Genomic DNA, 27,797 nt, shown 5'->3' with positions numbered 1-27,797 from the left:
TATATATATATATATATACACACACACACACACACACACACACACACACACATATACACACACACACCAGTCAGCCACCAGGCATCCCCAAACTAAGGCCATTTATCTGGCCCCCTGCCACACTTCCGGAAGGAGCATCTTTCATTGGTGGTCAGTGAGTCAGTGAGAGGAGCACTGTATGTGGCAGTCCTCCAACGGTCTGAGGGACAGTGAACTGGCCCCCTGTGTAAAAAGTTTGGGGACTCCTGGCCAAGACTGTTGAGGCAGGCTTTAGATGCATTGAGGTCCTCTGCCTGCTCAGATTGCTGGCAATTTGATTAAAGATACTCATATTCCACTCAGCACTCATCTTTGTGATTGGCTCTGTGACGATGGGCAACTCAAACCCCAGCTTGTTCTGGTAACAATTTCTATTCTCTTACTGAATCCCTTAAGAGCCCTCTTTTATATCACTTGTATGTATGTATTTCACCCAAGAAAACCCCCTTTCCTGTCAGAAAAAAGTAAGGAAAAAGGGAAGGACATTGTGTACAGAAAGAAAAACTAGCACATCTGATTGAAGGGTGCAAGCTGGCCAGAGGTGAGGTAGTGGGTGGAACTGCAGGCTAGCCTGAGGGAAAGATTGGGTATCTTAGGAAGCCCAGGCTATCCTGTGGTAAAAAGCAAAACCAGGTGTTCTTAACTTGAATGTCCAATGCATACCAGGCAGCTTTGACCCAGGCTGCTTGCATTATGTGGCTCTGCTTCTGAATCCCTCACTTCCTGTTAGAGCAGTTCCACCCATTTTCTGTTGTCTAAAACCAGGCACATGGCTCCAGCTGGATGTAAGGAGTTTTTCTATTGGCCCATGTGTTAGTCAGGTTCTCCAAAGAACAGACCAATGGAGATATGAAGACACACACACACACACACACACACACACACAGAAATTTATTATAAAGAATTGGCTCATGCAATTATGTAGGCTTACAAGTACCAAGATCTGAATGGTCAAGCTGGAGACCCAAGAGAGCTAATGGTGTAGTTTCAGTCCTAGTACAAAGGAAAGAAAAACCAAGTGTCTCAGCTTTAAGGCAGTTAGGCAAGAGGAGTTTCCCTTTATTTGCAGGAGGGTGAGTCTTTTTGTTCTTCTCAGGCCTGGAACTGGATGAGGCCCACCCCCATTGGAGAGGGTAATCTGCTTTATTCAGTCTAATTCAAAAGTTACGCTCACACAGAAATGGCCTCATAGATATATCCAGAATATCTGACCAAATGTCTGGGCATCCCCATGGCCCAGCCAAGTCATCACTTAAAATTAACCATCATGGCCCAGGGGGGATATGAAGTTTGGTGAAGAAACAACAGCATTCTGTCTACCACAGAAGGCTGGAAATGGGGAAGGATGCTTTGTGTCAAAGGAGCGTTGTGTGTGGTGGTGCAGTTCCCTGAAGGGGAGTTTACCCTTTAGTGACCCTCTTAGCTCTGGTTGTATGGGGAGCCTTAGAGAAGAAAAACATACAGCAAAAATTATAATTGTTACATCAATGCTGGGCCTGGGCACTCTTACCTTTATGTAATAGAAGACGCTGGTGAGACTATTTTGTCAATCTGATGGTTTTATTGGATCCCATGACACAGCTAGAACTTGAAGAGTTACCCACACAGCAACAATGATAAAAGAGAGGGAACTCAACTTCCCATGAAAAGCTTGGGAGGGATCCTTTTTTTTGTGGTAAAATGGCATCTCAGTTCCAGGGAAGTAAGCCTGACCCCATGTTCCCAGGAAACCTAAAGAATATGTTCCTCAGAGGGGCCAGAAGAAAGCAAATAACCAGGAAGGAGACTAGAAGCTGGTGAGGGGGAAGTCTGGGAATGCTGGAACTCAAGGAGGTCTGGCGTGGATGTGGAAGCAAGATAGCGCAAATGAACTCTTCGGCCACACAGGAATTGACACAAAGGACACCCCAGTGCCAGGCTCTTCCCCTACTTATCTTGATGTTTCCGTTTGTCCAGGTTTGATGGAGCTGGCATTGTCTGAAAGAATGGGGCAACTTCAGGAATCCACTCTGGATTATTCCAAAAAATAACAAATATTTATTTAAGCAAGACAACATTGCATACTATGACCACATTTTTTTTGGTGGAAAAATTGCATGTGTATTTATATGTGTGTGTTGAAAAACAATGAGGGGGATATAAAATAAAATGTTAATCATGATTTTTATTCTTTATTTTCATGCTTAGCAGTTTTATTTTTGCAAAGTGATTCATAATTATTTGTATTGGTTATTCTAAATTGAGATTTAAAATGGCATATCATAAATAAAATCTTTTATATTTGTGGAAGGAGACTATTTCCACCCAGCATCTGTCGAAATAGCATAATTATGGCTACATTACCCATGAATTGTTAATTTTATATGCCTTAATCTGTAGATGTAAACATACCCCTCCAACTTTTGATTATGGAAGATTTGAAACCTAAATTGTAAAGGTCAACTTATTTTTTTCTCTTTTTTTATTATTTATTTTTAATTTAATTTATTGGGGTAACATTGGTTAATAAAGTTGCATGTTTCAGGGGTACAACTGTATAATACATCATCTGTACATTGGATTGTATATTCACCACCTCAGGACATCTTCTTTTATCTCCATTTATCCTTCCTTTACCCTCTTCTACCTCCCTCATTCCTCCCTTTCCCTTCACTAATCACCATATTGTAGCCATGATTTTTAAATAAAGTTAATTTAAAAACCTTTATAGATGCCTACGCACACTTAATTCATTCCATAGATCCAGAGCTTCTGTCCAGATTAAGAGCATGGTTGCTGATAAAGGCAAGATCCTGCAGTCTTCGAGTTTTCCTCTTGAGTTAAGAGAGTTTGTCTTGGGTCAATAGGAGGCCAAGAATGGTGGTTACCATGACCACTAACCACACTGAAATCCAAGCTACTCCAGAGGATTGGACTGAAATGGCAAAAGAACACCAAACACTTTAGGTGTCTTGATTACTGCATTGAGAAGGGGTGGGATGTGGTCATATGAGCAGGAAAGTGTGCTTCCCCCATGAATCCAGTGGCAATGTTCCTGGGACATCCTCTTCCCAGACTGACTCAATCTCTCCAGATGTAAAATATAAAGAGTATATAAACCCCTTAACTATCACTGGCTCAGCTGAGTCCTGTGCTTGCAGGTCACCTTGCATGTGTGTGGGCCTGAGAATTATTCCTTTCCACTGGACAGCAATGATAGGGCAGAGCTACAGATGGCCAAATAATGCTATGCACAACTAACCTCAGGGAAGAAAGGTTTATTTCTTCTTCCTGTTTCTCTATCCCATTAACCATCTGTACCAACCAGAAGGAAAAAAAATAAGAGAGAGACAAGAATGAAAGGGAATAAAAACAAAGGAGAAGAAGAAAGGAGACAGATGGGAGGAGAGGGGGAGAAAATACAAAATAAGAAAAAGAATGAGTGATAAAATAGGGAAGGGAGATTAGGGATGCTTTTCTAGGGTAATTTGGGCAGACAAAAGTGGCAAGATAGATTAAGCCCTTCCAAAAATTGATTTACTATTATTTTCATCCTCTGCAATAAGCAGTTGCCCTCATTTTATAAAAGCTAGGTACAGTGTGTCATTTTTTCTGGTGATATAAAAGGTGGTGCTGGAACTTCCCAGTAAACTTGTGGTCTCAAGGTCATACTCCAAACTTTATATTGAGTCTGACGTGACAGAAAAGCAGCAATATGATGAGATTAGAAGAGACATGACCAGTTAGTTGGGAAGATTAAAGAAAAGCATACAGTTTTCATAGTCCACTTGTGGCAATAGAGGTAAAGAAATCAGCACAGGTGGGAGAGTAGACTGGGTCCAAGAAGACCATGAAAGAACAATGTCCTTGGGGGCCATGGTCCCTGATGACTGGGCATGACAGGGATCTCAGGTAAATGTTGACATCACAGATATAAGTTATTCTAGAAGAATATGTACATCAGAGCTCAGGGTTGTGGAGAGCAAGAGAGACATGAATGTGGTGATAGTGATACATATTTATTAAGGGGTCCCAAACTTGTAGTGTCTCCCAAATCGAAAGGACTGGGCCTAATTTAGTTACTAGTCACTGAAGTCTTACCAGGCACTATGCTAAATTATTTGTATTATCTCATTCAGTTCTTACAACAGCATGAGATAACTATTATTTTGTCTGTTATTTAAGAAGGACATGACTTAGAGAAGCTAAGTAACTTGCTTAGCTAATAAGTGACATTCCCAGAATTAATCTCAGGCGTCTGACTCCACAACCTATGAACTCACTACCTGAGAATAGCTACTGCACTACAGAATCTGTGTAGGCTTGAAAGAGAGCCAGGAGTGATGCTCGAGTGTACAGATCCTCCCAGGAGACAGAGGAATCTGAAACATAACACCAAGAATTTGTCTACCTTAATTTGTCAAGGAGCAAAGAGCTAGGGAGAGCAGACATTTCTCTACCTTAGGATAAGCTCTCACTCCTGTTCACTACTTGTTCTCATTCATGCTTATCTCTTTGGCCCTTTTTATTTTGCTGATTTAGACTGTCTACCAGAAACCCATAGATCCAATCCACCTGATCAGTAATGTGTGCCCTGCTCTCCTACTTGCCCTTTTCCTCTGTGCTCACCCGGTATCTCAGATTGTCATACAATCACCCTGGCCTTAGATTCTAAGACTGTGCATTATTAGAGCAGCTGAGGAGAGGGGACATCCTGTATAACATCTGTTGCAGATGAAGACACTGAGCTCCATAAAGGTGAGGTGAGTTCACCAGGAGGTGTTAGCAGAGCCATGAATAGAACCCAAGATTCCCAGATGCCTTTGTGACTCTCCAACAAATTCTTTCCCAGGAGGCTGAATAGGATCCCCACAACTTTTTTTTATTCAACAGAAAACTAATGAGCCTGAACCCACATCAGCTCCATTGGGAATATTTCTTACCTAGTTTACAGTCTGAAGTGACGTTTACTGTATGACTGTTGTGGCTCACAGGATTGCTGACTTGGCACGTGTAAGAGCTGTAGTGGTTTTGTGGCTCTATGGTGAATTCAAGAATACTCTTCTGGAGCTCTTCTGGAAAGGTCCTTGAGTCCGTAATCCAGGTGTAGTTGACAGACTGATCCAGGCTCTCACATGACAGGATACAGCTGTTGTTCACTTCTTGTGTCTTAATTTTTATGTCAGGCTTAGGTACAGGATCTGAAGATGAGGAGGATGTTATAAGATGAGATAATGGGTTTATGCATTTATGCTATGAGGTTTTAGGCAACAATGTACAAAGGAAGTTAGGAAGGAACAAGTGCTGTGGGACTCAAAGTCATGAAGAAGCCCCTATAGAGGGAACCAGTGAGCAGCTTTACCCTCTGGGAGGCTTCAGACTGAAAGAATTTCTCTTTGGGGTGAAGCTAAGCTGAATTCAGGAGGGCAACCCATGCACCCAGAAACAAAATGTGTTTATAATCATCTGTGGGCCAGAAAGAACACCAGAGGGTTGGCAGAGAGACCTACTGAGGTCAGACTTGGTATCCCAACTGTTTCAACTGCTCCAGGCCTCTTCTCTAGCCATGGCCCACAGTTGGCACCTTAGCCTGTCTGTCAAAGACTTTTGGACTCAGATTCAGCAAGAGTCTTGGGGTAAGAGTTACTGCCTTTAACATGGCAAAGCCTTTTCCTGGACTCTGGTAGAGCTATGGAGAAGAACCTCTTATAACCCCTAGCACCTGTCAGCAGTGACCAACAGCATTGTATCTGTTAACTTTGATATCTCAGAGTCTAGTGCAGTGCCTGCCACATAGCAAGTATCTGCTGAATAGATGGATAGGTGAATGGATGGATGGAGCAATTATGAGATAGAGCTCTAGCTTTTGAGTGAGATCAGTTTGGATTCTGGACTTGGCTATGGTGTAGTGACATTAAGCAAGATAATTGATGCCTTACATTTCCTTCTCTATCTTTTTAAAATTTTCATCTTTGATTTATTGTGTTCACATGGTTTCAAGTGTCCCACTCAATATAACACCTTCTATACACCACACTATGCCCCACAGGCCCCATGCAAAGTTCTTTTCCACCCCAATTCCCTTCCTTTACCACTCCCCCACCTCCACCCACTCTTTCCTTCTGGCTATTGCTACCCTGTTGTCTATATAGATGTGTTATGTATTTATAATTTTGGCTAATCCCTTGAACTTCTTTGATCTCGTCCCCTCTTTCCTCTTCCCTCTGACATCTGTCCATCTGTTCCATGTGACCATGTCTCTGTTTCTATTTTGTTCCTCAGTTTATTGGGTTCATTACATTCCACATTTAAGTGAGATCATATGGTATTTGCCTTTCTCTGCCTGGCTTATTTCACTTAGCATAATAATCTCCAGGTCCATCCATGCTGTCGCAAAAGGTAAGATTTCCTTATTTGTTGTGGCCACATAGTATTCCATTGTGTATATGTACCACAGCTTTTTAATCCATTGTCTACTGATGGACACTTGGGCTGTTTCCAGATCTTGGCTATTTCAAATGCTGCAATGAATATGAGAGTGCATCTCTTCTTTTGAATTAGTGTTTTGAGATTCCTAGGATATATTTCTAGAAGTAGGATAGCTGGGTCATAAGGCAGTTTCACTTTTAATTTTTTTAGGAAATGCCATACTGTGGCTGCCACAGTGGCTGCCTGAGTCTGCACATTCTCACCAGCAGAGTAGAAGGGTTCCCTTTTCTTCATACCCTTGCCAGAACTTGTTTGCTGATTTGTTAATGAAAGCCATTCTGTCAGGTGTGCGATGATATCTCATTGTGGTTTTAATTTGTATTTCTCTGATGATTAGTGATGTTGAGCATATTTTCATCTGCCTATTGGCCATCTGTATGTCCTGTTTGGAGAAGTGTCTATTTTTTGTGAAATGACATTGTCCATGGGAAGGTGCTTTCTGCAGATTGTAAGTGTTATATGAATGCTGAAGGTCACATCATCATCACTGCTGTTGTCCTGTGGCCAGATGGAAGGAAAGGTAATCCCAGCATCTGCTCCTTCCTTTACTAGGGTCACTTAACTTGAAATCCTTTGGGGTCTTTTCTTTCTGGTCAAGGGTAAATCATCTGCAGAATCAGTGCAACTCAGATGTCACAGGATTAAAATGTGGCAGAGAACTGACCAGATCAGAGATTGCCTCTGGGTTGTGCGTGTGTGGAGGGGCAAAGAGAGATTTACTAGGCTGGTGTCCTAAACTCTAGACTCATCTTCTCTGTAAAACCCTCTCAGATTGCTCAACTCACTCCGTACGCTTTAGCTGAGCAATTTTTATACTTTTTTCCCCTATTTCCTGTGGTCTAGCCTCATGTCTACCTTCCGCATTTCTCATAGTGAGCAGCACAGCTCTGGGCACTTTGGGGATGGGGATTATTGAATCAACTATGATAATCTGGTTCCAAGATGCCCCTTTGAGCTATTAGAAACACCTGGGCTGGACTAGAGGCTGACTCTCCTTCAAAACAGATCCTGAGGGTCTTACTTTCAGGCAAATGTACTGAAGCCAAACTAGCCGGTAGATTTTAAAATATTCAGAAATTTTGCAAGCTCGTTGTGAAACCATTAGTAACTTAGAATTGGCTGTGATGAAAGTATTTACCACAGAGAATGATTGGTAAATGATACAAATTTGCAATTTTTTTAAAAAAAAAACACCACTATAAGAAACTGAATCTTTTCTGTTCTTAGGGCCTCCTAAATTTTTTAGGCCATGTGACATGGAAAAAGTGAGAAATAAGAGAACTACAGTTTCTTAGAACAGGGGCCATCTAGCTAGAGGGGCCTGAACATATATCAATATAACACTTTTTATTTGCACTGCTTTAGCATTTAAAAAATTATCTATTTTGATTCTTATAATGTCCTAAAAGGTGAATATAATTGTCTTGGTGTGGGCTATTTATGGTTTCTATGTCCTTTTTTCCCCAGTCTGGGTATGATGGTGTCTTGTGGGGCTCAGTAGTACTGTCTCCCTGATCACCTGAGTTAGGTGTTCCAAGAGTGTCCCTTGTGTGGGTTATGAAAGCCTTCTTGTTGTAATCGAGTCTTTTTTTTTTTTTACAGAGACAGAGAAAGAGTCAGAGAGAGGGACAGACAGGGACAGACAGACAGGAACAGAGAAATGAGAAGCATCAATCATTAGTTTTTCGTTGCGCATTGCGACATCTTAGTTGTTCATTGATTGCTTTCTCATATGTGCCTTGACCATGAGGCTACAGCAGACCAACTAACCCCTTGCTTGAGCCAGCGATCTTGGGTCCAAGCTGTTGAGCTTTTGCTCAAATCAGATAAGCCCACGCTCAAGCTGGCGACCTCGAGGTCTCGAACCTGGGTCTTTCGCATCCCAGTCCGACACTCTATCCACTATGCCACTGCCTGGTCAGGTGTGTAATCAAGTCTTGATTGCTATTAGTCCATGGGTTGGGTTACCCTCAGACTGGCTGACTATGAGGATTGACTCAGACCACAGTATATAAGCTGTTATGTGGGAGCTGACCCCATAAAGTGGAATTTGCCCCAGTAGGGTCTGATGCCTCTTGGAATCTCTCTTTAGGTATGCTGCTTGTATATCTAATTGAGTCATTCTCCTCTGTGATCTGAAGCTCACCCTTGAGTGTGTTGGCTCTGGGGCCTCTTGGAAAGGATTCCTGTACAGTTCAATATCAGATGCTGCCTGTAACAGGCTTTGGGCTACCTTTCTGGAGCTACCAAATGATCTGCAGTTTGTGAATAATTCTGCTAGGCCTTGGGTGTGTGTGGGAGGGGCCAAACTGAGTACCACATCCAAGCCAAAGGGCAGGTTAGCCAAAGGTCCAAGGCACACCATATCCACCTCTACCTGCCATCTTCCTGTTAAGCTTCATCACTGGAAGAGACGCTAGTAGTGTGTGAATTCATAAGATAGGTTCTCAGGGAGTTACCAGGTAGGGCTGAGTGGTGTTCACTATGCTGACAGAGATTCAAACTCAGTGCCAGTTTTGGGTCTGAGGTCACTCAGCAAAAGTTTCAGCATACATCAAAGCCAGCCACCACCTGCCTGGGACCCATAGACTTTGTGGTGGAGCAGAGTCTCAAGGACTCATCAGAATGAGGCCAGCAGTGTTCACCAGGCTAAAAGAGATCAAGATTTGGCCATGTGGAGGGTAAGCTCCTCACAGGAATGGAGGCCCCATTCAAGTACATGAAGAAAAAATGGCTCTCCTCTCCAGTCCTGCATCTCATTATCTTATCATGTGATTCTATCACTATTTGAGCCTGCCAGAACCTCTTTGAGAATTCCTCAATAAGTGCTGCATCCATCACAGGCCAAGGCTGGAGTCCACCAAAGACCTCTCTACCGGGGCAATCCTGGCAAGCAGGGCCTTCAGGAGTCAGCAAGGAGGTATCAGTGTTTCTTATCAGGAAGATATCATGAGAGGTAGATGTGAGCTCAATCCCAGAACTGTTTCACTATTCAGATGCATGAGGGAGAGAATGGCCCTCCCCTCCAGCCCCACAATTCAATATCTTCTCATGCATTTATGGCACTCCTAGAGCCTGCCTGAACCTCCTTGAGAGCTCCTTAATAAGGTCTGCACCACTGGTTCAGGCTGGAGTCCACCAAATACCAGGATTAATCCCAGCAGGGCAGGGTCTCCAGGGTCAGCAGGGAGGAACTATTGCCACTGTCCAGGCTGATGAGGCATGGAGGCACATGTTGGACCTAGAAAAGATGGTGCCCGTAGGTGATGTGGGAGAGGAATCCAGCACAGGACACTTGCTGCTGTCACTCCAGCTCCCTCCAATGCTGCAGTGCCACTCAACATCTCCCTGCATGACTCTAGCTTACTCTGCTGCCATCCCTCTGCTAGAGCCCAGGGTGAGTGCTGCCACTGAGATTCTGTACACTGGCTTTTCAAGAGAATCGTCCCCATTTTCACCAGGTTGGGCAGAATCCATGTTGATTTTCACAGTCAGATATTGTGTGACTGCTCTTCTCAGTTCTCAGGCTCCAGGCTCGGAAACTTAGTGTGGGGCTCAGGCTTCTCACTCCTTCAGGGAGAACCTCCCCAGCTGACATACCCTTCTGGATTCTCTCCCACAGTGTCTCTACTTTTCCTACTGATCTTAATGTGAGTTCCTCTGTAAATTCTTCCTTATAAGACTTTTATTCAGCTAGTTTTCATATATTCAGGTTGAGTGTTCTGTACGTTAGCTGCTACTCTTATATGGTCCTGGGGAAGAAGTGACTGCAACTTCCACCTACTGTGACACCATCTTTCTGGTCTCCATTTAGTTTTGGCATAAAAACAGATATAGTTAAATGAAACAGAATAGACAGTCCAGAAATAAACCCATATCTATACGGTCAATTAATATTTGACAAAGGAGGCAAAAACATACAATGGGGCTAAGACAGTCTATCTAATAAATGATGTTGGGAAAATTGAACAGATAATGTACAAAAAAATGAACCTTTCTTATTCTTCATACAAGAGCAAATCAAAACTAGATTTAAGACTTATAAGACTTGGATCCATAAGAAAATATAGGCAGTAATAATATCTCTGACATTTCTCTTAGTGATAATTTTTCTGATATATTCCCTCAGGTAAGGGAAACAAAAGAAAAAATAAACAAATGAGATTACATCAAATTAAAAATTTTTGCATGGCAAAGAAAACCATCAAAAAAACTAAAAAGCCTGTGCCTGACCAGGCGGTGGCGCAGTGGATAGAGCGTTGGACTGGGATGTGGAGGACCCAGGTTCAAGACCCCGAGGTTGCCAGCTTGAACGCGGGCTCATCTGGTTTGAGCAAGGCTCACCAGCTTGAGCCCAAGGTCGCTGGCTCGAGCAAGGGGTCACTCGGTCTGCTGTAGCCCCCGTGGTCAAGGCACATATGAGAAATCAGTCAATGAACAACTAAGGAACCGCAACGAAGAATTGATGTTTCTCATCTCTCTCCCTTCCTGTCTGTCTGTCCCTATCTGTCTCTCTCTCTTTCTCTGCCAAAAATAAAAAATAAAAAAAAAACTAAACAAACAAACAAACAAAAAAAAAACTAAAAAGCCTGACCAGGCGGTGGTGCAGTGGATAGAGCGTCGGACTGGGATGCGGAAGACCCATATTCAAGACCCCGAGGTCACTAGCTTGAGCGTGGGCTCATCAGGTTTGAGCAAAAAGCTCACCAGCTTGGACCCAAGGTCACTGGCTTGAGCAAGGGGTTAGCTGTAGCCCCATGGTCAAGGCACATATGAGAAAGCAATCAATGAACAACTAAGGTGTTGCAACGAAAAACTAATGATTGATGCTTCTCTCTCTGTTTCTGTTTGTCCCTATCTGACTCTCTCTCTGTCTCTGTTAAAAAAAAAACAACCCAAAAAAACCAACCAACCAAACAAAAAAAACTAAAGACAACATACTAAATGGAAGATCATGTTTGTCAATGATACACCTGATAAGGGGTTAATATCCAAAATTTATAAAATACTCATCCTACTCAACACCAAAAACACAAACAATCCAATTAAAAAAAGGGCAGAGTATCTGAATAGACATTTCTCCAAAGAAGACATACAGGTGGTCAGTAAACACGTAAAGAAGAAAATCCAGCCACACTGTGCCTGGATTTTTGGCCTACAAAAACTGTGAGATGATAGATCTGTGTTTTAAGTTGTGGAGTTTGTGGTGATTTATTACACAGCAACAGAAAACTAATATACTGTATGATTCCATTTATATAAAGTAGAAAAGCAGGCAAAACAATTAATGTTGATGTATGTCAGAATAGTGGCCTCAGTTGGGGATTTATTGCTTGAGAAGGAGCAGAAAGGAGGCTTTTGGGGTGAGGGGAATGTTTCTTCATATGAGTGCTGATTGGATGTGCGTTCAGTTTGAAAATTCATCAAGCTATACACTTATCTCATGTTCACATGCATATTATACTTCAACAAAATATTAAAACATACATGCAAAAGATACATAAAAACAGAAGGCCAATACATATATGAAAGAAGCTAAACACCACTAATTGTCAGAAAAGTGCAAATTAAAGCCACAATGAAATATCACTTCACATCTGTTTGAATGGTTATCTTAAATAAATCAACAAACAACAAGTATAAGCAAGGATGTGGAAAACAGAGAACCTTTGTGCACTGTTGGTGGGAAAGCAGATTGGTGTACTGCTGTAAAAAACAGTATGGACTTGCCTCAAAAAATTAAAAATGGATCTACCTTATGACCCAGCAATTTCACTTCTAGGGATTTATCTGAAGAAGGCCAAAACACTAACTCAAAAGAATATATGCACCCCTATGTTCATTGCAGTGTTATTTATAATAACCAAGCTATGGAAGCAACACAAATTCCCATCAATAGACAAGTGAATAAAAAAGTTACGATATGTATATAGAGGATGAGGCAAAAGGAGGTTTTACAATTGTTTGCATAGAAAATAATTAATAAATAATAATACAAAAATAAACTCTGTGTTTTGCGTACTCACAATTCTAAACCTACTTTTGCCCCACCTTGTAAAATGGAATATTACTTGACTGTAATAAAGAATAAAATCTCACCATTTGCAACAACATAGATGGATGTAAAGGGTACTGTGCTCAGAGAAGTAAGTCATTTAGAGAAAGACAAATACCATATAATTTCACTTACATGTGGAATCTAAAGAACAAAATAAATGAACAAATAAAATTAAAACCGACTCATAGATAGAGAGAAAATACCGGTAGTTACTAGAGAGGAAGGGTGGTTGGGCATTGGGTGAAAGACTTGGAACTAAGAAGCACAAATTGGTAGTTAAAAAATAGTAAGTAAAGAATAAGAAATATAGTCATTTTGTAATGACTATGTATGGTACCAGTTGGAGTACTAAAAATATTGAGGGAAATACTATATAAAGTCTGATCACTAAGTTGTACACCTGAAACCAATACATAATAATGAGAAAAGACGATGGAGAAGGAGGAAGAGGAAGAGGAGGTGGAGGAGAAGAATAAGAAGGAGAAGAATTTCCTGACAATTGCTGGAGCCCATTCTGGAGGTATGAATGAGAAAGATACAAAGGATAAAGAGGAAAAATATTGACAAGGGAAAATCCTAGAGAGTTTTATTTTTAAACATTGGCCAGAAGCAACAGTAAAACATAACAGGTTATTTGTATATATAAAGGTTTTCAATAAAGAAAATCCCAAAGGAATCACAAAAACAGAAGATAACAAAACAATTTCCTGGAACTGAAAAGCAGTTATATATAGCAAGGTTGTAGAATAAGGTTAATATGCACAAGTTGATTTCTTTTGGATCTGTCTTTGCAATATTCTGTGAATATGTTATTATTTCAAACTAAAAAATAATTCTTAAATGGAAAAAAATATGTCCACTTTCATCATACTTATTCAACATAGTACTGAAAGTCCTAATCACAATACAATAATCAGACAAAAAAAAATAAAAGGTATTCAAATTGGAAAGGAAGATGTAAAACTGTCTTTATTTGCAGGTGGCATAATATTGTATATGAAGAACCTTAAAGATTCCACCAGAAAACTACTAGAATTGATAAATGAATTCAGTAAGTAGCGGGATACAAAATGAACATTTAGAAATCAGTTGCATTTTTTATACACCAATGATAAACTATCAAAATGGGAAACTAAGAAAACAATTCCATATACAATTGCATCAAAAAATTAAACACCTAAGATTGAATTATCCAATGTGGTAAAAGACCTGTACTCAGAAAAGTATAAGACATTGAAGAAAGAAATTAAAGAAGATATTAATGAATGGAAACACATATCATGCTCATAGATAGAAAGAATTAAAATTACTAAAATGTCTATACTGCTCAAAGCAATCTATAGATTCAATGCAATTTTTACCAAAATACCAGTGATGTTTTTCACAGAACTAGAACAAATAATTCAGAAATTTGTATGAAAACACAAAAGACCTCAAACAGCTACAGCAATCTTGAAAAAGAAGAACAAAAGTGGGAGGTGTCACACTACTTAATATCAAACAGTATTACAAAGCTGCTGTAATAAAAACAGCATTGTATTGGCATAAAAACAGACACATAAATCAATGAAACTGAATAGAGAGCGTAGAAATAAACCCATGCAATATAGTCAACTAATATTTGACAAAAGAGAAAAGAACTTATATGTAGAATGTAAAGAAAATAAGCAAACAAACAAAATAGAAACAGACTTATAGATACAGAGAACAAACTGATGGGAGGCCAAAAGGAAGGGTGTTGGAGATGGGGTACAAAAAGGTGATGGGATTAAAAAGTACTAATTGATAGTTGTCAAATAGGCATAGGGATGTAATGTACAGCATAGGACAGTGATGGGCAATCTTTTGAGCTTGGTGTCAAAATTCGCCAAAACACTGAGCATAACTCTGGTGGTGTGTCACTTCGAGAAAAACGGCCTAACCGGAAGTCCCAGAACTAGATGGTCTGTGCTGGAGTTCTGTTGTTTTGGCCTACAGACCTCCGGCATAGAGTGTCTACACTACAGCAAATGTTTTATCCTCGGCTACTGCACCTGGTTGTGCAGGAGCCGAGGATAAAACATCCTTCTCAGCATGTGGCCCCATACTTCTCTGGTATGTGGCCGCATGTGGCTGTGTGTCATCAAAAATAGCTACACGTGTCAGTGCTGACACGCGTGTCATAGGTTCGCCATCACGGGCATAGGGAATATAGTTAACAATGCTGTAATCTATCTATGGTGCCAGGTGGGCACTTGAATTATCAAAAGGAACACTTTGTAACCTATATGAATATGAATATCTACCTGCTGTGCTGTACATCTGAAATTAACACACACAAAAAAGTGTAGAATGCAAACTGTAATCCAAAAATAAAATTAATAAAACTGACAATGAAAAAAAATGTTAACAAAAAAATGTTAAACTGCATAAGATAGGTCATTCACACACAGCTAATGCATCCTGGAGGAAGCGGGATCCAGGATGCAGTTTTCTAGGGGACCAAATAAATAAACCTGTATTGGCCTAGAATAAGGTGGAAGTGAACTGAGGAGTGGCAGATCTGCAACTGCTTCTTCAACCAACCCTTTTGCCTATCATCACAACCCATTGCTTGGAACAGTTTTCAGCATCCTAGTCTAAGAGTGGTTTATGAGGAGTAAGTACATGGAAAAACCCTATCCTACCTAAGAGATTCCTTCCCATAGAATGTAGTGGTTTCTGGGTTGGGTCCATCAACTTGGTCTCATGCTCAACCTTTTCTTCACTCTGGCACAGGAAATATTATTATTACATATCCTTCCTTAAAAGGAAAATTACTTCCCTATCAAGGTCACTTTCAAAAGCTGGAGATCTAGGGGTGGAGACTTAGATAAAGCTTACATGGAGGGATTTCCCCCAAAGCTCTCACACGCATTTGAATAAAGCATGGTTGGTGTTCCTTTGCTTCACCCCTCCCTACTCCCCCACCAAGAGGGAAGAAGAAGTGATGCTGTGAACTTCAGACTGAGATACAAAGCAGTGCCAGCCACCCCCTACCCACCCTGTTTTCACTTTCCTTGTTCTGCCTGTGGATTCCTCATCCTTGACTCTTCCTGATTGTAAAAAGATACTCTCCCTATCCCCCCAAACACACATACTGTGACTCAATTCTCTGTCCCTGGGAGCAGATCAGAGTTATGGACTTCTTCTTCCTCAGAGTAGACTGGCTTTCCCTAGAGTTGGGGGCCTGCTGGGCCTTCAGTGGACACAAGGCCACTTTAAAGTTACATAGCTAGTAAGTGACGAGTGTTTTTAACTCAGGACTGCCCGATTCCAAGTGTAATGTCTGAGTTCTTATTCAATATACTGGCTAGGCTGCACTATGAGTAGAAGTTTTTGTCCCAGACATTCTGAAAGATTAAAAACCCTTCTTAGTATTCTGCCCCATCTTTTATCTCTTCAATAAAAATATTGAAGGAAAAATCCTTAAGTCTGATAAAGTCTTTGTTCAAATCTATTATATCGTATAAATATGAGCTCAGAACTGATCTGGGTTGATCACAGGAGTACATGAAGAGAATAGAGAAGAAACCATTCCTATTTTTTTTCTACTCTTCAAGTCTTAGACTAACATCAGAAGAGGCATTAAATGTCCCAAGGCATTAAATGTCTACCAGTTTGGCTTCTGCTGGCCCAGGATCACTTCTAAATAGAACTGGCTTCAGGACAAGTGAATTACGCCCGTCCCGAGGTTTTTCTCTTCTTCTCCCAGAGAGAGCCCCCAAGATCACCAGGAAGCCTCCCACTGGTCCACCCAGGGTCCCAGAGTGAGGACTTACCCTTGGTTTCCCCAAACTCACCAAACACTTTCAGTGTGATCCACCGTTGCTCTTCCGTCCCATCCTCCTTCAACACCTTCAGGAGGTAGGTGCTGCTGTCTTCTTTCTGAACCTTATAGATGTAAAGTGTGCCATTTTGAAGATCAAGCATGACCCTGTCCTTAAATTTATTTTTGTAGTAGTGAGGCTTAGGCGTGTTAGACTCCCACTCTACAATTTTCTGGTTGCTTGTGTAAAACCAAGTGAGACTTTGGTGGTTATCAGGCAAATTGGAGATTCCAAGACTCACGTTGCTGCCGGAGACCTCAAGTACCTGATGTTCGGAACGAGCTGCAATGAGATTCAGAGTGAGATCCATTTTAGAGAAGGCAGAGATGCCCTATGGCTCAGGCTTCAGCCCAGGCTGGTGGGTCAGGGAAGAAGGAAAGGATTATTGCTTGCAGTTATGAATATAGTTTTTATCAGAAGTTCTGGTCCTGATAGGAATTAAATAAAACTTAGAGATTGAGAAGTGGACTTGGGGCAGGGGATATTGCTTGTAATCCATATAGTTCTGCTTTAAATGGTAAAGAGAAAGAATGTTGAGGCTGACCCAGCAGATTTTCAAATAAAATAATGATAAGTTGTCTCTCCTCTGGGCTTGTGTTTCTTACTAATTCAATTTAGTTTTCCAACAATAGGTGGGGAGTACAGGAGAAACAAATTTTGAAGTAAATGGGAGACAGAGCTATTCGGTGGCAAAGTATTATAAAAGCATAAAGGCGTTTCATTAACAAAAATTTTACGCTACTTTTCTGGCTTTAGTGATATTGGTAGTATTTGTCTGCTTTTTAACTTTTTAAAAGATTTTATTTATTGATTTTGGAGAGAGAAGAGAGAGAGAGAGAGAGAGAGAGAGAGAGAAGGGGAGGAGGATAGGGAAGAATCAATTCATAGTAGTTGCTTCTCATATGTGCTTTGACTGCACAAGCCTGGGGTTTCAAACCAGCGACCTCAGCATTCAGGTTGACGTTTTATCCACTGCACCACCACAGGTCAGGCTTGTTTTCTTTTTTTATTTATTTATTTTTTGTATTTTTCTGAAGCTGGAAATGGGGAGAGACAGTCAGACAGACTCCCGCATGCGCCCGACCAGGATCCACCGGGCACGCCCACCAGGGGCGACGCTCTGCCCACCAGGGGGCGGGGTCGTCTCTCTGTTGCGACCAGAGCCACTCTAGCGCCTGGGGCAGAGGCCGAGGAGCCATCCCCAGCGCCCAGGCCATCTTTGCTCCAATGGAGCCTCGGCTGCGGGAGGGGAAGAGAGAGACAGAGAGGAAGTAGAGGGGGAGGGGTGGAGAAGCAGATGGGCACTTCTCCTGTGTGCCCTGGTCAGGAATCGAACCCGGGACCTCTGCATGCCAGGCCGACGCTCTACCACTGAGCCAACCAGCCAGGGCCTTGTTTTCTTTTTAATTTTGTGATACATTGGGGTTTCTTTTCTCATTTTAACTAAGTTCAGTTTTGTTCTTATTTGTATATACATTTTAATAAGGGTACCTCGATTTGTATAAGCTATAAAAAGTCAAATTTGGTTAAGTTAGAGGAAGAAAAGATGATAGCTACAAGATGTAAGATGAAAGGAGGCCTGTTGACTCTTTCTGTGGACAAGGAGAACTAAAATATATACATATATATATATATATATATATATATCCCTTCATGTACTGTACTAGATAGCATTGATGGGCACATATACAACAGTGGTCCCATAAGATTATAATAAAATAAATCCTTATTGACTAGTGACATTATGACCGTCTCGTCTTAATGTTGCAGTGTAACCCATTATTCACATATTTGTGGTGATGCTTGTGTAAACAAACTGACTGCATTCCTAGTCATATAAAAGTATAGCACATGCAATTATGTATGGTACATAATTCTTGATAATAATAATAAATGACTAGCCCTGGCCAGTTGGCTCAGTGGTAGAGTGTCGGCCTGGTGTGCAGAGGTCCCGGGTTCGATTCTGGCCAGGGCACACAGGAGAAGCGCCCATCTGCTTCTCCACCCCTCCCCCTCTCCTTCCTCTCTGTCTCTCTCTTCCCCTCCTGCAGCCGAGGCTCCATTGGAGCAAAGATGGTCCGGGCGCTGGGGATGGCTCCTTGGCCTCTGCCCCAGGCACTAGAGTGGCTCTGGTCGCGGCAGAGCGACGCCCCGGAGGGGCAGAGCATCGGCCCCTGGTGGGCAGAGCGTCGCCCCCTAGTGGGCGTGCCTGGTGGATCCCGGTCGGGTGCATGCGGGAGTCCGTCTGACTGTCTCTCCCCATTTCCAGCTTCAGAAAAATACAAAAAAAAAAAAAGACTATTACTCCTTTATGTATTCATTATACTTCTTTTATCATTATTTTAGGGTGTACTCTCTCTACTTATAAAAAAGTTTTCTGTAAAACAATATGCTGTGTTGCACTTGCAGCAACCCCATACCATGTCTCTTGATTGCAACATATTCTTGTGCTTGATTTAATCTCATGTTGTTTTATAAATTTAGTGTAGTCTAAGTGTACAGTTTTATAGAGTGTACAGTAGTACACAACAATGTCTTAGATCTCCATTTACTCAACAGTCATTCATTGACTCACCCAAAACAACTTCAGTCTTGCAAGCTTCATATATGGTAAGTGACCTATACAGGTGCACCATTTTTTATCTTTTATACTATATTTTTACTTCACCTTTTCCATGTTTAGATATACTTAGATATACAAATACTTTCCAGTATATTACATTTACCTATAATATTTAATATAGTAACATGATGGTTTATAGCCAAGGAGCATTAGGCTGTACCATCTAGGTTTGTGTAAGTGTATTCACACATGATGAAATTGCCTAATGACATATTTCTCAGCCTGTATCACCATTGTTATGTGGCTCATGACTGAGAAAGAGCAGTAGAAAGATAGAGGGAGAAGAGAATATAACTTAGTTCACTCTGGTCTTATATATTGTCACACAGAAATTGAGTCATATCAGTCAACATCATATATATAAACCTAGCTGTTCATTTTCCACATGTCTATCATTTCCTAAAACATTCTCTTCAGTGGCTAACAGACAATAATGCTTGTTTCCCAGAGCTTTCAAGTTTCTGTTTGTTAATCCTTCCAACCATCCATCTACCCATTCAACAAACATTTATTAATGTTATAACTTACTCTATGCCTGGGGCATATGAAGACATACCTAAGCATTTGTTTTACAGTGCTTCTGATTGGTCCATTTCATACTTTATAATCTCTGTGATATAATCAATTCAATCCAAGAGACAGTATTTGAATATCTACTTTGTTCCTGGCATAGTGCTATGCTCTGACATCAGCAGTACAGTCTGTGGCTTCTTGGAGCATACAGCCTAGCAAGACATTGTCTTCATGATTTTAAAATTATTAGACATATATTCTAGACTTTTTCCATTCTATTAATTGTTTACATGTGGATTAATAGAAGTGGTGACAATAGGCAGCTTAGATAAATGTTTTTTAGCCTTGGAACTATTGACATTGGTTCTGCTAATTCTTAGATGTAGGGGGTTGTTCATGTGCAATGTAGGATGGTTAGCAGCATCCCTGTCCACTGTCCACTAGATGCCACTAGTACCTTTCCAGCTGGGACAATCAAAGTGTCTCCAGATACTGCCAAATATCCCCTGGAGGGGACAGGGCAAAATTTCCCCACCCACATTAAGGTTGAGAACTACTGTCCTAGATCATCTTTGTGAACTCTGCAACAACTCTCACCTATGCTCAGAAAGATAGCACAACCCACAATTAACCACCTCTTTATTTCTTAGTAAGAATTCACAGCCAACCACCAAGATGGCCTTTTTGGGAATACTATACATAGGTGATAAAGGAAAGAGGAAGGGAAGATATAACACTCTGTATATATCTATTTTAGTTTCAAAATATTAAAATAATCTGTTTACGTGTACTATCTGCCTCTGTCACCAGACTATAATTGTCCAAAAACCAAAAACTGAGTCCTATAAGTCTAGTTCATTTTTTATTATAGTATGTATGATTGTTGAGAATGTGGGTTCTGGAATCAGACTGCCTTGGTTCAAATCTTGGATCTATCATTCACTAGCTGTGTAAACTTGAGCATGTTATCTATACTCTGCTTTTATTTTAGTACTTATATAGTTTGTGACGGTTAATTTTATGTGTCTATTATAGTAGTTTATAACAAAATAAAACAGGTATTTCCTGTATTTAGTCATGTTTCTTGTCTGAAAAAAGAAAAATTAAAATAGAGGGAAAATAAGTTAAAAAAATGATAATTTGCCTGACCAGGTGGTGGTGCAGTGGATAGAGCATCAGCCTGGGACACAGAGGACCCAGGTTTGAAACCCTGAGCTCACCAGCTTGAGCGAGGGCTTATCAGCTTGAGTGTGGAGTTCCTGGCTTGAGTGTGAGATCATAGACATGACCCCATGTTTGCTGGCTTGAGCAAGGGGTCACTGGCTCAGCTGTAGCCACGTGGGTCAAGGCAAGTATGAGAAAGAAATCAATGAACAATAAAATGCCACAATGAAGAATTGATGCTTCTCATCTTTCTCCATTCCTATCTCTCTGTTCCTATCTGTTCCCCCCACATGTACCACTCTCTCTGTCTCTCTCACTAAACAAATAAACAAATGAACAAAAATCATAATTTTATACAAAGAGTCTATTCAGAAAAAATTAATGGGGAGTTCCAAAAAGGAAGTTCTGATTTCTCTAAAAACAAGTCACATGGGTTCTAGTAAAACTCTTAAGGATGGAAAGAGATACATTTTAAAAATATTGATATATTGAACTTTGAGGTCACTGATATGAAACCCTGGGCTTGCCTGGTCAAGACACATATGGGAGTTGATGCTTCCTGCTCCTCCTTCTTTCTCTCTCTCTCCTCTCTAAAATGAATAAATAAAATCTAAAAAAAATAATTAAAGTCCATTTAAAAATATTGATTACTTGGAGCTCTCTAATGAGATCAACTATACTGCTCACAAACATTAAGGGCTATTTCAAAATGAATATGAAGCAATAAAATATCCTCTAATGCTTGTGAGCAGTATATTTGCAAATCTCTTAAGAAAGTTATTTGGCAATAGATCTCAAGACTGAAGATTTGTGTCACAAGTGCCATGATACACAGAGTACTATTTCCTGAGAGAGGAAGTCTAGTGAATTCAGTAAGTCAGATGACAATGAACCAAGGCCTAACTGAAGATGAAGAAGATAATAAAAGTAAACTACTCTTTGAGACATGCTAGTGTGAATAGAAAGGAGAATGGTAGGACATTATGTAAGTGGGCATGAAAGGTAAAGAGAGTTCTTGGTTGTTAGTTTTTAATTTTGTTTAAAGAAAAAAACGGCGCCTGACCAGGTGGTGGCGCAGTGGACAGAACGTCAAACTGGGATGCAGAAGACCCAGGTTTGAGAACCCGAGGTCACCAGCTTGAGCGCGGGCTCATCTGGTTTGAGCAAAAGCTCACCAGCTTGAGCCCAAGGTCACTGGCTTGAGCAAGGGGTTACTCAGTCTGCTGAAGGCCTGCGGTCAAGGCACATATGATAAAGCAATCAATGAACAACTAAGGTGTTGCAACATGCAACAAAAAACTAATGATTGATACTTCTCATCTCTCTGTTCCTGTCTGTCTGTTCCTGTCTATCCCTCTCTCTGACTCTCTCTCTGTCTCTGAAAAAAAAAAAAAAAAGGCTTAAGCTATGATAGATCAAAGGAAGAAGCCAGTAGACAAGGAGATATGGGAAAGAAAGAAGGTTCCTGATGGGACTGTACTATAGAGGTTCCAAAGCAGAGTTAAAAACACAGGTCTTAGCTGGGAAAGAAGATACCTCATCCTCTGAGAGAAAAGAGGAGGAAAAGACCATTGGTAATATAGAGTTGATTATAATTTGTAAGTGGCAGTCAGAGTTGAGAGGATTCCTGCCTAATGATACCTAGTTTCTATCTCTTCAGTGAAATAGAAGGAAAGTACTTGGTTGAGAGAATAGAAGACTGAAAAAAAGGTCCTTGAGGATAAGAGTGATCTTCAAATAGCCACTGTAGGCCTGATCAGGCGATGGCGCAGTGGATAGAGTGTTGGACTGGGATGCCGAGGACCCAGGTTCGAGACCCCAAGGTCACCAGCTTGAGCGCAGGCTCATCTGTTTTGAGCAAAAGCTCACCAGCTTGGACCTAAGGTTGCTGGCTCGAGCAAGGGGTTACTCCGGTCTGCTGAAGGCCCATGGTCAAGGCACATATGAGAAAGTAATCAAGGAACAACTAAGGTGTCACAATGTGCAACGAAAAACTAATGATTGGTGCTTCTCATCTCTCCGTTCCTCTGTCTCTGACTCTCTGTCTCTGTAAGAAAAAAAAAAAAAACTACTGTAGGAAGTGAGAGAATTTATCAGGACTAATAAAACTATTTTAAGCCTGACCAGGCGGTGGCGCAGTGGATAGAGCGTCGGACTGGGATGCGGAAGACCCAGGTTCGAGACCCCGAGGTTACCAGCTTAAACGTGGGCTCATCTGGTTTGAGCAAAAATTCACCAGCTTGGACCCAAGGTCTCTGGCTCAAGCAAGGGGTTACTCGGTCTGTTGAAGGCCCATGGTCAAGCACATATGAGAAAGCAATCAATGAACAACTAAGGTGTCGCAATGCGCAACAAAAAACTAATGATTGATGCTTCTCATCTCTCTGTTCCTGTCTGTCTATCCCTCGCTCTGACTCTCTCTCTGTCTCTGTAAAAAAATAAAAATTAAAAAAAAACCCACAAAAAACTATTTTAAGATCCCAACCTGACTAAAACAATGATTCATAAAATCTTCCCTCTCTTTCTTTCCTTCCTCTATTCATACAGTTACACATATGAATGTACATCAATTTATTCACCCACTTAATAAATGTAAACACCATATACTCAGCTCAGTGCTCAGCACCATTTACACAATAAGTCATAGCTCCTTCCCTTAAGGAAATTTCATTCTAGTGGAAATAGATGATTAGTAAGATGATTTTACTATTAGTGATAAGTGTTAGGAAAAGGAAAATATGGACTATTAAGGGGGCACATAAAAAGCCATACTTGAACTTGGGGGTCAGGAACAGCTTCCAAGGAAAGTGTGAGTAAGAATTATTTTCAGTAGAAATTAGCCAGGGAAAGGTGAAAACTGGGAATAAAGAATGTTCTAACCAGAGAGGAAAAGAAAAAATATCAAGTGTCCAGAGACAAAAAATAATAGCAAGATTCACTTGAAAAAAATGAAAGTAGCTTAAGCCAGTTGGTCAGAACAAGACCAGGAAGGGTAGTATTAAAGAGAAAACTATAGGCCCCAAGTGGTGTCACTTGTGCTAAGGCCTATGATACCAAACCTAGATTTAGTATGTCACCTTATTCTTATTTCAATGTCTCCCAGAAACATAACCTTAATCAGCCATTCTGGAATTTCTGGTCAACACTAAATGAGATCCTGAAAGGAAAATTTCTCCATAAAAAACAGCCTCTCTTGCCTGACCAAGCAGTGGCTCAGTGGATAAAGCATCAGACTGGGGCACAGAGGACCCAGGTTGAAAACCTGAGGTCACCGGCTTGAGTGCAGGCTCATCCAGCTTGAGTGTGGGGTTGCTGGTTTGAGTGTGAGACATACACATGACCCCATGGTCACTGGCTTGAGCCCAAAACTCGCTGGCTTGAAGCCCAAGGTCATTGACTTGAGCAAGGGGTCACTCACTCTGCTGTAACCTTCTGATCAAGGCACATATGAGAAAGCAATCAATGAACAAATAAGGTGCTGCAATGAAGAATTGATGCTTCTCATCTCTCTCCCTTCCTGTCTGTCTGTCCCAATCTGTCCCTCTCTCTGACTCTCTCTCTGTTTCTGTCAAAAAACAAACAAAAAAAACTCAGCCTCTCCTTCGTCTTGGTGGACCACAGTTTGAGTTGCTATCTTTTGTTCAAATAAATGTTGTTTATTCTTCATTACAGACTAAAATTATATTTGCTTGACAGAGAGTTATGCTCAGAGTTTCTGTTGTATTCTCTCTCATTTGACTGTTGAAAAGTTTTTAAAAGAAGAGTAAAATAAGCAGATAACCATTTAAAAAAAATTATACTAATAGCAGTATGGAGAATAGATAGAAAAATAGAGTAAAAACAGCAATTAGGATAGGAGACTGTTATAATAATTGGATAAGATAAAATGGTACATTGATTTAGAATGAGTGGTTTTAATCTGTCAGAGGAGATAGATGATATTAGATATACTTGAGAGTTATTCTTGAATACAGGATTAATAGGACTTATTCATTGGATGTGAGTCAAGAGAAAGAAAGAAGTTGAGGATGACTTCTAGAATTCTTGTTTGAGCAACTGAACATGGAAATGCCATTTATTGAGATAGGAAACAGGGGAACAGCAGATTATAATACTTTTTTAAAAGTCTGCAAATTTTTTGACACTCCTCCAATCAAGAGATAGAGTCATCAAGTCTACTCTTCTTGATGACTGCCTCAATAAAATAGAACGCAGCACAACAGTGACTTGCAAAGCTAGGTTAGAAAATATCAGTCAGCATTTATCGGTTTTTCTTGGGTTTAGTTTTGCTCCGCTTAGGCACTAGTCATGTAAACAATGAAGCTTTAGAGATGACCCCTATCCCCATCACAATCTGGGTACAAGTACATGAGACATCCTGAGGTGCTGAGCACATTCCAACACTGATTCATGGTCAAAATAAATGATTGTTATTATTTTAAGTCAGAATGTTGTGATAGCTCGTAACGCAGCAATAGATAGCTGGAACAAAGATGGTGAGTTAGATTTTGGACACGTGTTTGGACAGGCTGGAGGAAGTGTCTAAGAAACAGAAACTCAGGTCTGGGGCTCAGGAGAGAACTTTGGGCTTTGAAAATTACTTATGCTCTTCCCAGGCTTTTGTCTGTCTCAGATTATGTGTGTCACAATTGCAAAGAAATTTTACATTTTTTTTATTTGAAGTTGGTAATAACCTCTTGAAGAAATGGAGAGCATATTATTATATCATTATAGAACTGAGAAATCTAAGACTCAGGAAGCTTTTGTGACTTATAGAAAGTCCCATGGCATGGAACTCAGGGATAACATAAGTCTTCTGATTCCTAGTACATGCTGTTTCCTCTACACTCTGCTAAGTGCTGTGAAGATATGGGGGAAATGTTTAATAGTGGAGGGTGCCCAGAAATCAGAGAACTGAGAAATTCAAGCATGAGAAGGGATAAAGAAGGAAATTTAAAAGTGCTTCTCAAATTTTTCCATCAAAGTATCTTTTACCAGGGAGAATTACTGTACTTCCAAGAAATCTGGATGGATAGCTGAAAGTTCTTTGAAATCACTCATTCATATAATTACCAATTATTATTGAAACCATACTACATTCCAGTTACTGTGCCAGGTTTAGCACTAGACAAAGTCCCTGTCCTCAGAGAGCTCAAAGAAACAATCAAACAAGAAATTCAACCATAACCTGGGACCTGAGATTTCCAGGAGGCAATCACATGGAAATGGAAGGCTAAGGGAAGGACAGAGAGAAGGGTTCAAGGAATTCTAGGCAGAAGGAAAGGCATGTACTACATAAAGGCCTAACAACAAGAGAAAGCACCTCCTTCAAAGCAAAAATGTTCAATTTAGATGAAATATGGTTAATGGGAAGGAAGTCATATATTGGAGATAAGATGAGCATGTATAGGCATAATCTATGCACAAAGAAATTTAGACACCTTGAATTTGTCTCTAGAGAAAGTCCTGAAATATTCTAGTTTTCTTGGCAGCTCTATATTTCTAGAAGATGAATTAATACTTCACATCAGCCCCCACTTTTAAGCCTATGTCAGTATGGAACCCATAAAGCTACAAAGTCATGTTGCTAGCCATACACAGACATGAACCGGATATAGGGTGTTGCCACCCTGAGAGGCCTCACCTAAGTGATCAGTAGGATTTCCCCTTGAGTATTTCTACCTCATCTCCCTAGAAGTTATATATTGTCATAATTTCATGATACTGTATTTCTCTCATGTTTGTTCACTTTCATTCATTTTTTTCCTAACAGTGGTAAGCATTAAAGCCCTTTACATGAAAAGACCTGAGCATTTATTAGGGGAACAGTGAGAAAGGCAATAGTTAACTCTCACTTCTTAGCTGGCCTGGGGATAGGGGCACTGCAGGGTTGGGAGGCTGTTAACAGAAAAAGTAAAGTTAGCTCATAAGGGAACCGAAACAAGCCTATGGCTCAATAATTAATCTTAACTCTTTAACAACCAGATGCTTGGGAGTGCCTTTTATACTGAGACTCCTGAGGCTTCTGCTCAGATCCTCTTCAGAGACCCTAGACAGAGCAGTCCTTTCCAAGTTTTTTTCTAAAATTTTGATCTCTCTTTGGGATAATGACAACATCATTTACACAGGACACAACTCTGCACAGACAATAGTTTCAGGAAGCAACAAAGTGAGCATAAAAATGTGGCAGCTATCACTGTGGAACTTCCTCTTACTCAAAATGCAGAATATATTTCACAGATCACAAACCATGATACTAAATATGAGAGGCCTACTTCCTCATCTCCCCATAGTCCTCTTTTTGACATATTTTTCTTAAGAAAAGAGATACAGCCTGATACTCTAAGGTTAAGAAAAGCTCCCCAACTCGCCATCACCCTGCTACCAGGATGGAAGGACCTGCGTCCTGGAGGCCATATTCTATTTCCAGGGTTGAACCACATCCTGTATCCTCTTTTCCATCTGACCATGCCTTTGGTATAGGCAGACAGTTACAGGTAGACAATTTATAAAAAAAAAATACCTTGAATGCTGGTTTCCAGGAAGAAATGAAGCAGCAGTAGATGTTTTAGAGCCAGGTACCACTTCAACCCTTTGAAGCACATGCTATTCTCCAGAGCTTCCCAGGCACACTGGAACCAGGTGAGAACCAGACTATAAAGGTTCAGAAGACTCCAGTGCTCTTGAGTTCATGGCCCAGGGTTAGAGAAAAATATCTACTACACACTGATCTTTTCTTTCTACCCAGCAGCTTGTGGGTGGGGCCTGGAGACCAGAAACGGGAAGTCCCATAGATTTTTTTTATTTTATCTGAGAACACCACAGAAATGAAAGGAACAATTTTGTTTGAATGTACATCTGTTCTGTTTTCTAAGGAGAGTATTCATAGCTTCTACTGAATTCTCAGAAAGGTAAGTGCTGAGAAAATTTAAAGTCCCTGAAAGAAAGTATCTGCTTTTGGTTTCCCAGACAGGAATCACACTGAATAATCCAGAGGCTGAAATTAGCAGATACCCATCCAAGCCTGCAGGAGATTTCTGGCTCAGGTCAACTCTAAGTCAAGCTAGTAATAGGTCTGTATGGG

At 40.7% G+C, this 27,797-nt stretch overlaps 1 protein-coding gene across 2 annotated transcripts; it reads right to left on the bottom strand.

Annotated features, from left to right (window-relative positions):
• Positions 1–1,602: 1,602 nt before the first annotated feature.
• On the bottom strand, positions 1,603–27,453 carry CD48 (CD48 molecule). 2 transcript variants are annotated; one of them, XR_010728963.1, is made up of 5 exons: positions 27,237–27,453; positions 16,387–16,695; positions 4,962–5,219; positions 2,742–2,953; positions 1,603–2,016 (listed from the first exon to the last, which is right to left on the bottom strand). XR_010728963.1 is itself a non-coding variant. In XM_066255161.1 (4 exons), exons 1-4 carry the CDS (start codon positions 27,316–27,318, stop codon positions 2,859–2,861), a joined length of 744 nt encoding a protein of 247 aa, XP_066111258.1. In that variant the 5' UTR covers positions 27,319–27,453; the 3' UTR covers positions 2,034–2,858. The 2 variants fall into 2 exon arrangements, 1 of the variants encoding a protein (XP_066111258.1); XM_066255161.1 differs by lacking the exon at positions 1,603–2,016 and having other exon boundaries at positions 2,034–2,953.
• Positions 27,454–27,797: the final 344 nt, after the last annotated feature.

The sequence above is a fragment of the Saccopteryx bilineata genome, chromosome 2 (genome assembly GCF_036850765.1).
Source record: "Saccopteryx bilineata isolate mSacBil1 chromosome 2, mSacBil1_pri_phased_curated, whole genome shotgun sequence".
Lineage (NCBI taxonomy): Eukaryota > Metazoa > Chordata > Mammalia > Chiroptera > Emballonuridae > Saccopteryx > Saccopteryx bilineata.
Note: the sequence above shows the minus strand (reverse complement) of the source record. Positions and strands in the feature narration are given on the sequence as shown.

Excerpts from the sequence above, each read along its gene's own strand:
- CD48 (XM_066255161.1), bottom strand. The coding sequence starts at position 27,318 with ATGTGCTTCAAAGGGTTGAAGTGGTACCTGGCTCTAAAACATCTACTG. Across the intron at positions 5,220-16,386 it reads GATCACACTGAAAGTGTTTG|ATCCTGTACCTAAGCCTGAC; the intron begins GTGAGTTTGGGG and ends CCTCATCTTCAG. Across the intron at positions 2,954-4,961 it reads CACTTCAGACTGTAAACTAG|TCCAATCCTCTGGAGTAGCT; the intron begins GTAAGAAATATT and ends TTGCCATTTCAG.